Here is a 13453-nt window from a genome sequence, read left to right on the forward strand (position 1 = left end):
GGAAAGAGAAAAGATTTCAGCAGTAGGATTTTGGATAGGTCGGAGTGAAAGAGAGAGCCAAAAACAAATAATTACAGGGGACAGAGATGATGGAACATATTTAAGAATACCAAAAAGAAGAATTTTGTACAACTTGTTTCAAACACGTATCTTCTCTCTAATTCAAAACATATATTAGGTATACGCTGCTGCCTGGTTTCCTATCCACAGGTGAAATCAGGAGGATTAGCTAATAGTTATGTAACACTGCAAAAAAGGTAAACACTTATTTAAGGGACAGATATTATTTTTGTAAGTACTGTTCTCCTTCAACAGAATGCATACAAATTGGGGTCTATCAATAAAGCAGAAACCTGTGAGCTTTCAGTGTGTATAAATGCAACACAAAGCACAGAATCTTCTTAGGATTTTTTTTTATTGCTTGTCAACACGTGTATTGGACATTTGAGACAACTAAGGAAATATTATGAACAGAAAGAAATATCCATAACAACTAGTTGACATTAGCAAAAAACCAAAAAGCCTATCACAATTCTTTATAAAACCATTAAAAAAACCATGGCTTAAGTAAAACAAGCACCTTAGTATGCTATCTCAAAGCAAGCACAATCAGCATCAGCTAAAAGACCATTGTTGGCAGGTTGGGGCTGGGGGAGAAGCTATAAAAAGGGTCATTTGGTCTAAACTTCTCTTTATAAACATCCTTTGTTCATTCAGGTTACATTATTATTCAAGCTTAAATTCAGAAAAAGCCTGATTTGTGTAGCTTTACATTTATTTGCTCTGTCAGCTCTACATATTAAATGCAAGCTTAGATATATGCTATATATCTTATGAGATGTTCTCGCCTGTTTGGCTGTATTCTCATCTGATTTATTCTGAAGTCTAAGACTGTGACTGTAAGTGCCTTCAAATCTACAGATGCTTAGACCACTGGGGACACAAAACAAAAATGTGAAATGCAGCAACCATTACTGTCCAATTTCATTATGCTCATGCCTTGGAAGGCTAAAACAGGAATGTACTGGAATTCAATCTCTTCTGCTAGGAGAAATTGGAAGCAGAAAATACCATTAGAGAATACATGCGTTCAAGCCCCTGGAAATGACGAAGATAAGCAAAATTTACATGCATGACACATTAAGACTGAAGACATTTGAGAAGTAGCACCAAAGAAAATATACACACAGCTTCTTGGTTTAGGACTTTGCAAATGAGAAGCTGGCAGATTGGGAAGCTGTCCACATAGATGGTTTAGCAACTGGTACAGAGCTGGAAGACCCTGTCCCATACCCCACCTACCATGAGAAGAGAGTTTGGCCACAATATTGTTGTATAGCAGCCTGAGTAGTCCCTCTTTAGTACACCAATTTGAACCAGCTACATACATTAATATAGTTACCTTTAGCACTTATACTCCCTACAGGGATTCCAATGTAAAATAATTAAAGCAGTACAAACAGAAAAAACAATTGGCACTGTATGCATGCAATGATTGTGGAAGATAGTTGTAGTCCATCTCTTTTCATAAAGACTCTGGTGCTCTCTTAGCAGCTGTTCTTGTAACTTTTAATTGGATATTAATGTATTGGTGAGAGGCATGCCAGTAGTTTACACCAAAATTACTGGTGAGCCATCCTTTGGGGGATGACCAATGCAAGTCACAGCTGTTTGCAAAGCACTACTGGAGAACCAGTTCTATGAACAACTACTGTATTAAAACATATACTGTATTCAGTGGGCCCATCTATGTGTGCATTAATGTGTAGTAATTATGATGCATCGAGTTTAATACCTGTAATCAGAGCTACTGCGCAGTAGTACCAGTGCACGCTTTTTATGTGATGCTAACATATCAGTAGACTAATTCTACTGTGCTTTAGTGCATTAGCATGGTTTTTGCCATGATGCACTAATGCACGGTAGAATTAGTCTACTGAGCTTCTAGCATCTCATGTAGATGTGCCCAGTATGAGCTTTTCAGAGTGCAATTTAAGCTCATCAGTAAGAGGCTCTGGCATCTATTAAGAATAAGTGGAACAGCCTTGTTTATAAACTTCAGAACAAACACAGCACAGTGCACACTTTATTTTCTGTGAACCATGGAAACTAGAAATGGAAAAGTTCTATTTAAGCATACAGCCAAACTCCAATCTATACAACGTTCTGCCACATGGTACATTTTCCAGTATTTCATATAGTCTGGTTATAAGCATCACATGTAAGGAAGATCTGTTGAGAGACCTTTCTACCTCTCATTTGACTAGGGGAAGAAAGTAATAAAAACAAGTGAATATCATGGATATTAACTTAATGTTAAAAACAATGTGTGAATGTAATGCTTATTGCATATGGGTTAAAGAAGGATTTTTTTTTAATACTATCAATTTCCAACAGTACAGAACAAAAGGAGGTTGATGGTCTATTTCTGGTCAACTTTCCATTTTACTGAAGACAAATGGAGTCATGCTAACAAAAATTTAAAAAATATCTACACAGTGGTGAATCAGGATTGATACTTGCAATTTACATAACACAGACAATTGGTGGGGGAGGAAAGATATGGTGTGTAGATACGATGAATCAGAACATGAGAAGAAAAATCCAGTTTTGCTTAGAATGAACTAGTCCACTAGCTGGCATACAGAACTTCCCCTCTCTGGAAGAATGTAAAATAATATATTGCAAATCCTGCCCATCCTTTCAGTGTGAGAAAGTTCTCTTGCTATGGGAGGATGAGGAAGGGGAGGATGACAACAATGAAAGAGAGAATATTTATTTGCCTCCAACAAATGATACAGTGCTAGGAGATCACTAACCATGGCATCAAATGATAATTAGAGCAGAGCTGAGTGAAAACAGGATGGTGCACCTGCAGTTATGAGGACTCAAGAGCCACTGACCCTTCAGACAAAGAATACTGTCTGGGAACTATCAGTCTTTGTCTAGGGTGACAGACATGCGGTAACAATGTGCTCCTTAAGGATTTGGGACAGTAAAGGGAAGATATTCTCCTTTCCTATCTTGACTCACAGGACTCTCCCATATGGACACTACTTGAGTGTCTAGGTCTTGGGGAAGGCAGAATATAACCTATCAATGAGATTTGATAGGCATTATTAGTAGAAACACTGGGTATTGTTATAAACATAATTTCATGCAACATACAAGAGAGTTTAAGTGTTAGAATCTTAGATACAGTTTGCTCCTTACACTTTGTAATAGGATGATTGATTGTAACATATATAGAATTTATGGTATCCTGATGATGCTCCTTTTGAATATCACTTCTATAAATGATAGAAACTAAGACACCCCATCAGGATGCTACTGCACATGTTTATTCTATATTTTGAAATCACTTGACAATAGTAAGATGTACAGTATATTCCATGTATAAACCAAGGAAGAACAAAGACTTGGAGGGTCCAGCTCATCTTTAGTGAGGTACAACTCCACCAAGGACAAGAATGAATTTGACCTTGAACGTCAAACCACTATTTCATATTTTTCTTTGGAGTACTATCTCAAATAGACTCAATCACCAGACTAAAAATCCTTTGGCGATTATAAAAAAGCCCCAAACCTCAATTTGCCACATTACATCTCATTTACTAATAAAAAAATAAATTCTACTGCAGTGCCAGTTCCACAAAATGGATCAGATTCTGCCCTCATTAAGAAAAGTGGATCCCCAATTAACCCACACCTCAGAGATCATTAGGGTTACGCATGCTGCTGCATTCTTTATCTCTTGTGTTACTGGAAAGCCTCTTCCTATGTATCCTGTCTTGCAGGTGTCTTTGCACACATAGTCAGTCAGTCTTTAATACAATGGGAACAGCTTGGACACTCAATCACAAAACAAGATGCAGAAAATCAATTCTAATTTCTAAAAGATACAGCTACTCATGGAGAAGGTTGCTAAACACAGCCAGCTACTCTGCAATGCTAAAATCCTGAAGGCAGATTCTACAATAAGGTCATTAGTGCCAGCCAAAATTTCAACCCTCTGGTCTGCTTCACTACCGTAAGAGGTATATATCTTCTGGGGACCCGAGATGTTTATTCAGAGTAGGATGTACTTTGCAATGGGTACATAGTTATCTCCAAATAATGTATATTCCTGGTTTTGCAAGATAGTAGAATTTCACCAGATTCATAAGAGAAGGAGCTCGGAGTACAGTGATAAACTGGGTTAACTGTACTACAGAGGGGCTGTCAAAATCCAGCCTACTGAAACATATTACCAGTACAATTTACCATCAGAAGGGGTTTGGTCCTGAAATAGCATCTGCTGCTTGGTATCATCTTGCCTGCCCCTTCTTGCCACTTTTTCTCTTACCATAAGCAGTGCTTCATCTTTTTCTTTCTCTGGTTCCCTCCCCACAATCTCCAGTGAATTAGCCAGTAAGAGGTGGAATGCACATTCCCTTTGTGCACTGGTTATACAACACAGACATTTAATGCACTCTCAAGCAGCTCATGCAAAAATTAAACATAGCTGAGGCATAACTAATTCATGAAAAGAACCTTTCTGCCAGCTGCGATTACTGTATTACCTTTTCAGCTTGGTGAGGTTCAACTTTGGCAAGTTACTCAGATGAGAGCCTTGATTATGAAAATATTTACTTTAACTGACATTAGCTAATGTCAACCTTCCTTAAAACTATTAGAGGGAGTTGAAGTCAAACTAAAATATACCATATTGTCATTAACGACCAGATGTTGCCTTATAGGCGAGTTTATGCAGCCACAATGAACTAAAGATGATTTTACATAGGCACCAAAGGGTAGAATTTTTCCTCAAAATTAGGGGTATAAAAAAAAATAAAAAAATCACCAGATCTAGACCATGGGGCTCCTCATGGGCTCGGATCCAGTCTGGGGGAAATGGGGGCAGCTGCTGTGGCCCAGCAGCAGTGGGAGGTCTGGATATGACAAGGGGTCTGGAAGTGGCAGCAGTGGGTCCAGATATGCCAGTGGTGGTTTCAGACATGGCAAAAAGTCCAAGGATGGTAGTGGTGGGTCCAGATGAGACAGGGGGTCTGGAGGCAGCCACAGCCAGCGGGACCAAAGGGCCCTGAATTTCACAGCAGGCCACACCCTCCAACTTCTAGTACCACGCTGGTAGTCCAACAAATTGGAAAGAGGCTTGTATCTGGCCTGTGGACCATATGTTTGACACTCCTGCTTTAAATTATAATAGATATGCCAACCTTCTTCATATGCAAAATTCCAAGGCAGAGATCTACATAAATCTTCAAAAGATCATAAAAAGGGCAGCTGTCCCTGGTAAGGTTAAAGATAAACTATACGCAGAAAGTTGGTTCAATGCACTGAAAACCAAAAGCTACGCTGTTTCAGCAACACCACTTAGCATTCTGTATCTACATGGCAGTGTGTGTGTGTGTGTGTGTGTGTGTGTGTGTGTGTGTGTGTGTGTGTGTGTGTGTGTACACATGAGAAACCAATAGATACAGAGGCAGAAAGTGGAGTCACTTTGATATACAAGGTTTTTTTATACTAAGGGAGAGCCTGAAGATCAGATATACTGCTGTATGGCACTACAATATCCAAAAAGAGAGGTGTTCCTTCATTGACAAGAACTGTCATTGGTCAGTCACTGGCATAGGCTGGCTATTGATTTCACAAAAAAGCTTACTGAAACCAAGTGTTTATATATGAGCCTAATGATAGCACATGTATGCCCTTTTATATATGCTTGTATCTGTCCTCAGCAGCAGAGAGCTATTGAGGGGAATAAAAGGAGAAAAAGCAAGAAAAGAGAAAAGTAATTGAAGAATGGAGAGAAAGTGTGCACACACAGTAATTCAGAAAGCAGAAGAGAGTAAATAAAGTTAAGGAAGCAGAAGAGATACTAAGCAGAGGCAAGGACTGGAAAGACACAGAAGGGTAAATGAAAGGGTAAGCAAAAAGACTGACAGAATAAGGTCAGACACCAGGTAGGGGTCGTCACCTCAGGCTGGGGAAGTGACAGTAACTGCTGCTGAAAACACTGAGAGAGGTCCCAGAAGTTTGGTGAAAAAATAATTATAGTTAAGGTCTGCTGCTCTGGTAAATGGTTTGGGATGAAATAAAATGAAAAGCTGGGGACATCAAGGGCCTGTTGCTCTTCAGTCCTATGGTAGCTAGTAATGTTAGATGGCTGGGCTAGAATTGGGAGATGAAGAAAATATCCAGATGAGAAGATTAGAGACAGGAAATATCAAGAATCAGACAGGATGGTGAACGCTTTGCTTACACTTTAAAAATATTCCCACACATACTTACAACACCAGCTTACTAACACAGCCTTCTTTCTAAGGTCGTAGAGCAGTGATGCTCACAGTTTTTGCCCTGCAGGCCAATGAATGGCATGGAGCCAGTATGGGGGAATAAGGCCCTGGGCTACTCCTGAGCACTGGGATTGGGTCCTGGGGCCCCATGCAGCCTCTGTCCAGCCAGAGATTGATTCAGAGTTTTGTGTTGCCTTGTTCGACAAGCTTTAGCTAAAGCACTGCCGCCACCATTTTGATGCAGGAGACTGCTGAAGCACAGTAATTGCCACACTCCAGCATACTTAATTAATCGAGTCTACTCCAACATGCTGGAATCACAGCGCGTCTGAGCAGACTCCCTGCTTGTGTATAGGCACTCCATATGCTTAAACTTCATGAACCCAGTTAAATGCTGTGCTGGATTACGGCCAGAGTGACCGACACCTCTAATGGATCAAGCCCTGAGGCACCAATCTTTGAAACATACTGGGCATGTACAGCACAGACCATAACTAGTGGAATAGGTAGGCCTCCAGCCTGTAAGCTAAGGATTTACCTTTTATGTGTATGTGGAAGAACTACCCATGCATGCAAAGTTACTTATGTATGTGAGATTTTGTTGGATCAAAGTCTAACCACCGCATTGGCAAATGAATACAGCAAAACAGAGGTTGAAAGCATGGCCCTCTGGGTTTATTTGACTGGAAAAATAACCCTTTATAGTGTGCTATGATTTTCAACCCTCATCTCTCACGATGTAAGGAATTCCTCCTCCTTCTAATATCTTGATCCAAACTGTGCTTACAATACATGAGACATGCCCAAGGAAACTGAAAGACAGCTGTGTTTGTTTCTTTTTTAATTTGATGAAAAAAGAAACTTCTGGAGGACTAATTTTTACTGGCAAATCCATAAAGCATGGAGTGTTGTTTTAAAAGCTAAGAGAAGAGTTTTATCCTATAAAAACAAAATGGGAAACTTGATCTAATTAATTTGATGAGATTATTCTTGACTGCTTCATGCTAAACCAAAAAAAAGTAGGAATTTTCAGTGCTATACAACAAATAGGTTAGACTGTGACTTCAGCTGATTTTTTAAAACAAATATTGAGATGCAAATTCATGGCAAACTTTGCAGATTAACAGCAATGCCTATGACTGGGTGTTGTTTAAGCATCACCACGAGGTACAGCTAGTGGCCCTCAGTCTGACACCTCTTATTTCAATCTTGAACCTCTGCTGAACATATGTACAATCAAACCTTCTGAAATGACTGGTAGTTTTGGGGTTGGGTCCACTACGGACTAGGTGTAAACAGAAAAACATATTCTTCTGCATGGCGGATGCCAGTCTCTTGGAAACACAGCAGAGTGGGGAGGGGGGATGGTAGAGAAAGGGGGACTGGCCTGGCCCACACCTGACCGGGATGGGGGGGGTGGGCCAGCCCCTATCTGGAAAGCAGCATAGCCTGGCCCCAAACCAACTGTGAAGGGAGAGGGAGTGTGGCTCAGCCCCAATCTGACTGGGCGGAAAGAGAGGGCATGGTCTGGCCCGGAACCGGCTGCACAGTGGGAAGGGGTGCAGGGAGAAGAGAGCAGCAGGGAAGGTGATAGTATTAACTGCCACTGCTCCCCCAGCACCAAATTTCCCAATCTGCGGTGAGTCCCACTGGCCAGGTTCCAAGGCTTCAAGGGTTGTACCTTAGGCTAGCAAGGGTACTGATGGTGAATTTGTGCAACAGACAAAACTTAAAAATATATATATACAAAAAATACAGTGGACACAATGTCCAGATAACCAGAAAAGCAACTTGTGGGCTTACAATTCATACAAATGATAAAACAAGACTGAAAACAGAATCTCCCTCCACTTGTTGATGTTACAGGGGCCCTTGAACCCTACCCACAGACCGCCACACTATGTCCAACTGTGCAGTATCCAGCAGTAGCTAAGAATGTTTAACACTCAAAAACAAAGGAAAAATTATCACATCCAATTCTAAAACCAGCATGCTCTGTCTGCTGCCTTTCTGGATTATGTCAAAAGAGGACAGACCCCAACAGTCAGTAGTATATGTGAAAACACCATCCGCTCCCTGACCTCGATGTCTTAATGGATGGTGTTAGCGATTATTGTTGTGGTATGATGGACAGGGGAAATAGATATACCCCTCCCATTACTGAAAACTGGAGAAGCACATCCCATTTCATACCCACAAGATAAAGAACAAGCACCTACAAGAAAAGCCACAAAAATTTAACATTTGTGTGGGTTACAGGGCAAATTATATTAAAGATGAATAACTGCTCTACATAGTTGCCCTTTATTTTCACGGTAGCTTTTAAGCAATGAACCAGAATTCCCCAAGAAAAAGCAGTGGGGCTATGTGCGTGTGCTCTGATTAATCTCATCAGTTCATTTTCCTGGAAACGGGATGCCCAAGATGCCATTGTTTCTATTATAAGTGTTCATCTGTTCTGGTTTCAGCTTGATTTTCATGTGTCTGCTTTGCTTAGCTGACTTCTTTTTAATAAACAAACATTCTCAACTGACATGCAATTAAATTAAAACAGCGTAGCTGTAATCTTCCAAACCAGATTTTTAAAATTATTTAAAAAAAGAACTGTATGGCATATAGAAATCTGAAATAGTGTTATAAAGAATCATGGAATTCTTAATAGCTGACATTCATATCAAACAAGAATTTAAATAAGGGATTCTTGTTTCCTCAAAATGCTTCTATTTATGTGAAAGTACAGACAATACGTACACAAACATAACCCCTAAGTTAGAAGCATATTTAGTTACCACAATTATTATTTATTATTTTGGACACATCCCCTTTACAAGCTCAATGTTGTTATTTTAGAATTCCTGGTCAGAATTAATCACTTTAATTAGTTACCTCAAACAACAAGCTATCTTTTTACATTTCATTTTACTTCAGACCCACATTTGCTAAACTGAAAATACATTGCTATGTAAACTATCATAAAATAAAATAGATATCTGTATTTATAAAGACCCTTTTCCTTCTGTAGAATTTAAGTGCTAATTATACTGTTCATGCTACAGAATATTTATTGGAATGTCAGTAATGTGTTTTTAGATAGCAGCAGATGTAAATGTAGACCATCATATTTAAATGTGCATTATGGAGAAAATAACATTCTGTTCTAGGCAAAAATACACACATGGGAAATTTCTTTCCTCTCCTAAGTGAATTATGTATGGTGAAAGGATTTTCAGCACTGCATGTTATGCCATAGGCAAGCAGATTTGCACATTAATACATGTATTTTCTATATAAAAATATATGCAAATACAGTAAGCTACAAAAGGTGTAAAGCTAGGATGCCAGCGCTACCCCCATATCCTATCTATTTATAGAATAAAATTAGGCAGATTCAGAGGTGGGAAAAAAAGGAGACAACTAAAAACATCAGCCCAGAAAAGCAAAGTTGACAAGGAAAGAGAGATTCACTAGCTTGCCTTAGCTGCTTCCACACTTCAAAAGTGGAAAGCGCTAGAGAAGTATTGCTATTATTAGTTCTTCAGGTCAGAGGCAGACAGTGCGTGGTATTGTTTTAAGCTGTTGCCGAGATGTTTTATAGTTTATATACATACAGGTATCGCATATTGAGAATTTTCCAGTTTAAGAAGACAATACACAGACACACACACACACACACACACACACACAGACCAAGACTGTGAGTACTCACAGCTCTGAGTACAGGAAGTGCAGATTGCCCACATTGTCTATGTAGTTTGCAGGACTTAGCCAAGGTAGAACCAATAACAGAAGAGCCTTCATTTTCAGTGCAAGGCTGGCACTGCTGCTAGGTTTCCTCCTTCCCACTTTCTCTCTTTCTGAGGATGGGACACAGAACTTCAAGCTTTTGTCAGCCAAGCCCTTTCTAAATGAGCCTTTCCATTTCAAAACAATGGTAGCCCATTATGAATCAAAATTAAATCCCTTAAACGAAGCTACGCTGAAAAATCATTGACCTGTAAGAGGATTACTTGATTTGATTCTCAGATGGGTGGATGTGAGGGTTTAGGGACAGCACAGCATGGTTGGCGAGACAGTGACTTATGCTGCAGAGCAGGATGATGCACAGGAAAGAGACCTGCCTCCTGCAGTATTCAGAGTGGTTCTTCAGAAGCAGCTGGTACATTTACATCATTGGCCAGAAGCAGATGGGGCAGGAGCTAAACTGCATCAAGGAAGGGTCCAGTCTAGTAGTTTGTACATGGAGAGGGGCGGGGGGTGGGGAGGAGGAGGGAGCACTCCCGTGGAGTTCCTATGCAAACTATGTAAGAGGGTCACACCTTTTAAAAAAAATAAAACACCACAAAGGATCAGTGTATGTTCCCAAAAACACAAACACAGTCAGACATTTTTGTACAAATAGATTACGAACCAAGGACACACCTTCTGGGTGAAAAATGTACATATAAAAACTAGTTATCAATGAGCATCTTTTACATGAATGTCCATGCTGATTCCAATGAGACATTAAAGTTCCCTAATTAATTACATGCACAAACACACAACAAACTCACCTGGTTCCATCAATGACTTCATTTCTGATCAGGAGTGAGCTCTCTCTTTGAGAACAAGGATCAGTTTGAGATTGATTTATGCAAGAATAGAGCATTTGCTGGCTATTCTGATATTTCTAATTGGGTCCGTTGTGATTTATTCACCAAAAGCCGTAGTCACATTTAGTTGAGATTTCAGAACACGGTTGGTCCAGTCCTCCACGGACATCAGATTAATTTATTAGCAGAGTCACACACCTTCTCCCACCTATTGATTAACCAGTGTTAAAAAGAACACTGTCATTTCAATCTGCACTGTGCCTAGGCATTGCCAGACTCCTTGCCTGAAGAGCACGCTGCCCTTCTCGTCTCCTGCACTATTAAGAACTGGAAGTCAGATTGCAAGCAGGGTTTCTGCACCTCAGTAGACTGAATTAGTCAAATGCATGAATATTTCGAGTGATAATTGCCAGTTGGCTGTACTTTAACATACAGCACCCTGCCAGGTATCTACAAATACAGGGCTTGAAAATCCCCATGCGGGTGACTGTTTTAGAGGCAAGGAATCTCAGGAAGTCATTTAACCTATGTGAAAGATGCGTTGGTGTGATATGGCCCCTGGAAAAGCCCAAAGGTATGGATTTGGGATCAATCACCAAAACGCCATCCGCCAGAGAAGCCCTGCCCCATTTGCACTTCTTCCTCCCTTGCCTGCTGCCACCTGGTAACTTGATCCCCACCCTCAGGAAGGGGACAGGGGGAGGAAAATGTAACATGAAGTGGTGGGAGCTTCCTAATGATTTGGTTAGCCTACACTTGTACTGCCTTGGCCCACATGTTTCAAGGACTGAGGGGCAGATAGTACTAGACAGGGCACCATACAATAAGGCAATGCTCTCTTTCCAGTTCCAGCTCCTTAGGATGTGGAATTTTGTGGAGCTCAATCAGGCAGGATAGGAGAGGGATAGTAGTAGCTCACAGCTGAGTCAGTTCTTCCTCTTCCATTTGGACCAGGCCAGGGTGGGGCAGAGGCTCATGCCTTCTTGCATTTAAAGAGCAGACTTAAAAAGGCTAGAGAAAAGGCTATCTGGAAGCCTGACTTTCTAGCCTCATAGTTAGGGAGCCCACCTCGGGTTGAGTAGACTTAGGTTCAAGCCCCACCTCCAGAGATTGATAACCCACAGTATATTTTCTACTTCAGTTAATATATGGGCAATATTAAAATAAAGAAAAGGCAATCAAAACCCCTCACGGTACTTACACAATATATGAGATACCTCAGCTCACAGAACTCAAAGATCATTTTGGATTACTAAATATACACTCTTGCTGTACAATTTACCAGGAGATATACTAATGGTACTATCCATAAGGACCTCAAGCTAGTTTGTTGTATTAAAAAGACAATAAAGTACTTAAAATAATTTAGCTAAATTCAACCCTGGTATAACCCCTTTGAAAACAGTGGATTTATGTCTGGACTGAATGTGATAAATTTACATTTAAACTGACTGGCCATTATAAAACAGGAGTTTATTGGACTCCTTTCCAGTCACTGATGCTCTCAGCCCCTCTCAAGGAAAAAAAAAAATGACATACCCATTTTGAAAATGCTGTTCAAGGTCACAACGCTGCAATATCTCTGAGCAGTGTTCTGTGAAAGGGCAGCTAACCATTAGCTTATCCAGGAGTTTATATACTAATATGCTGGACTTTCTGCAAGACTGAAGAATCACAGGTTTGCGATCCATGGGGCAAAAGTCTTTTTCCAGTAGGAAATTTGTAAGGCAGATTGTGCAGTAAGTATGACCACAAGGAGTGTCCAATGGCTGAAGCAAAGCTTGTAGGCAAATGTGGCATATTAGATCATCATCTACTTCTTCCGTGTAGCTGTACAAGTGGGGCTCTTCTGGTAAATGTGGTTGGCCACAGGTAATACATAAAACTTGATGGCCATCTTCTATTTCTTCTGATGAGTCTTTCTGGCTCATAATCAGATCTGATGCAATTCAAAAGACAGCAGGTAAAAACTGTTCTCTATTTAGAAGAATATCAGCAAGTCCTGTGAACATCAAATCTGTAGGAAAAAGCCAAAGAATTGTGTCTCAGGGTTGGTTTTTTTAATAACATTTTTATGATTTATCTGGATATTCTATATCTGGAAATAAAATGTTCCAGTGATTTTATAGAAAGATTTTACTTTAGGGCAGGAAAACAGCTAATCCTATAATTTATTTTCTATTTGGCTTTACTTCCCCATCTCTGCTATGAAAAAGATATTTATATAGGGAGTTCAAATAATGAGGGGAGAGGAGAATGTTGCTAGTATTTAAGAGTTAAAAACATCAAGCATATATAAAACTGCAGCTCTAAAAGTTAAGCTCTTCCAATATATCAGTTCAAAGCATGTAAGTCACCTGATTGTTTTTCCTACAGGAAAAAAAAATCTATCAGTAACAAAGCAGCATCATGTGAAGGCAAAGTAGTGTGAGGCTGCATGCAGAAATATCATTAAAAATAATGGTTACCTCCCTTGCCATTGGCCCAACACCGAATGGGACACTTTCGTATCTTGTAACCTACTCTAACATACGTATAGTTACACACTTCATTACCCATTCAGCA

At 40.0% G+C, this 13453-nt stretch overlaps 1 protein-coding gene across 1 annotated transcript in view; it reads right to left on the bottom strand.

The window, feature by feature from the left end:
• The window catches only part of LNX1 (ligand of numb-protein X 1), a 99252-nt gene that overhangs the window by 79999 nt on the left and 5800 nt on the right, over positions 1-13453 (bottom strand). Inside the window, exon 2 of the mRNA XM_006019016.3 lies at positions 12428-12905. Within this exon, the coding sequence (XP_006019078.1) occupies positions 12428-12819 (392 nt within the window). The 5' untranslated portion in view covers positions 12820-12905. The remainder of the gene's footprint in view (positions 1-12427; positions 12906-13453) is intronic.

The sequence above is a fragment of the Alligator sinensis genome, unplaced genomic scaffold, assembly GCF_000455745.1.
Source record: "Alligator sinensis unplaced genomic scaffold, ASM45574v1 scaffold134_1, whole genome shotgun sequence".
NCBI lineage: Eukaryota > Metazoa > Chordata > Crocodylia > Alligatoridae > Alligator > Alligator sinensis.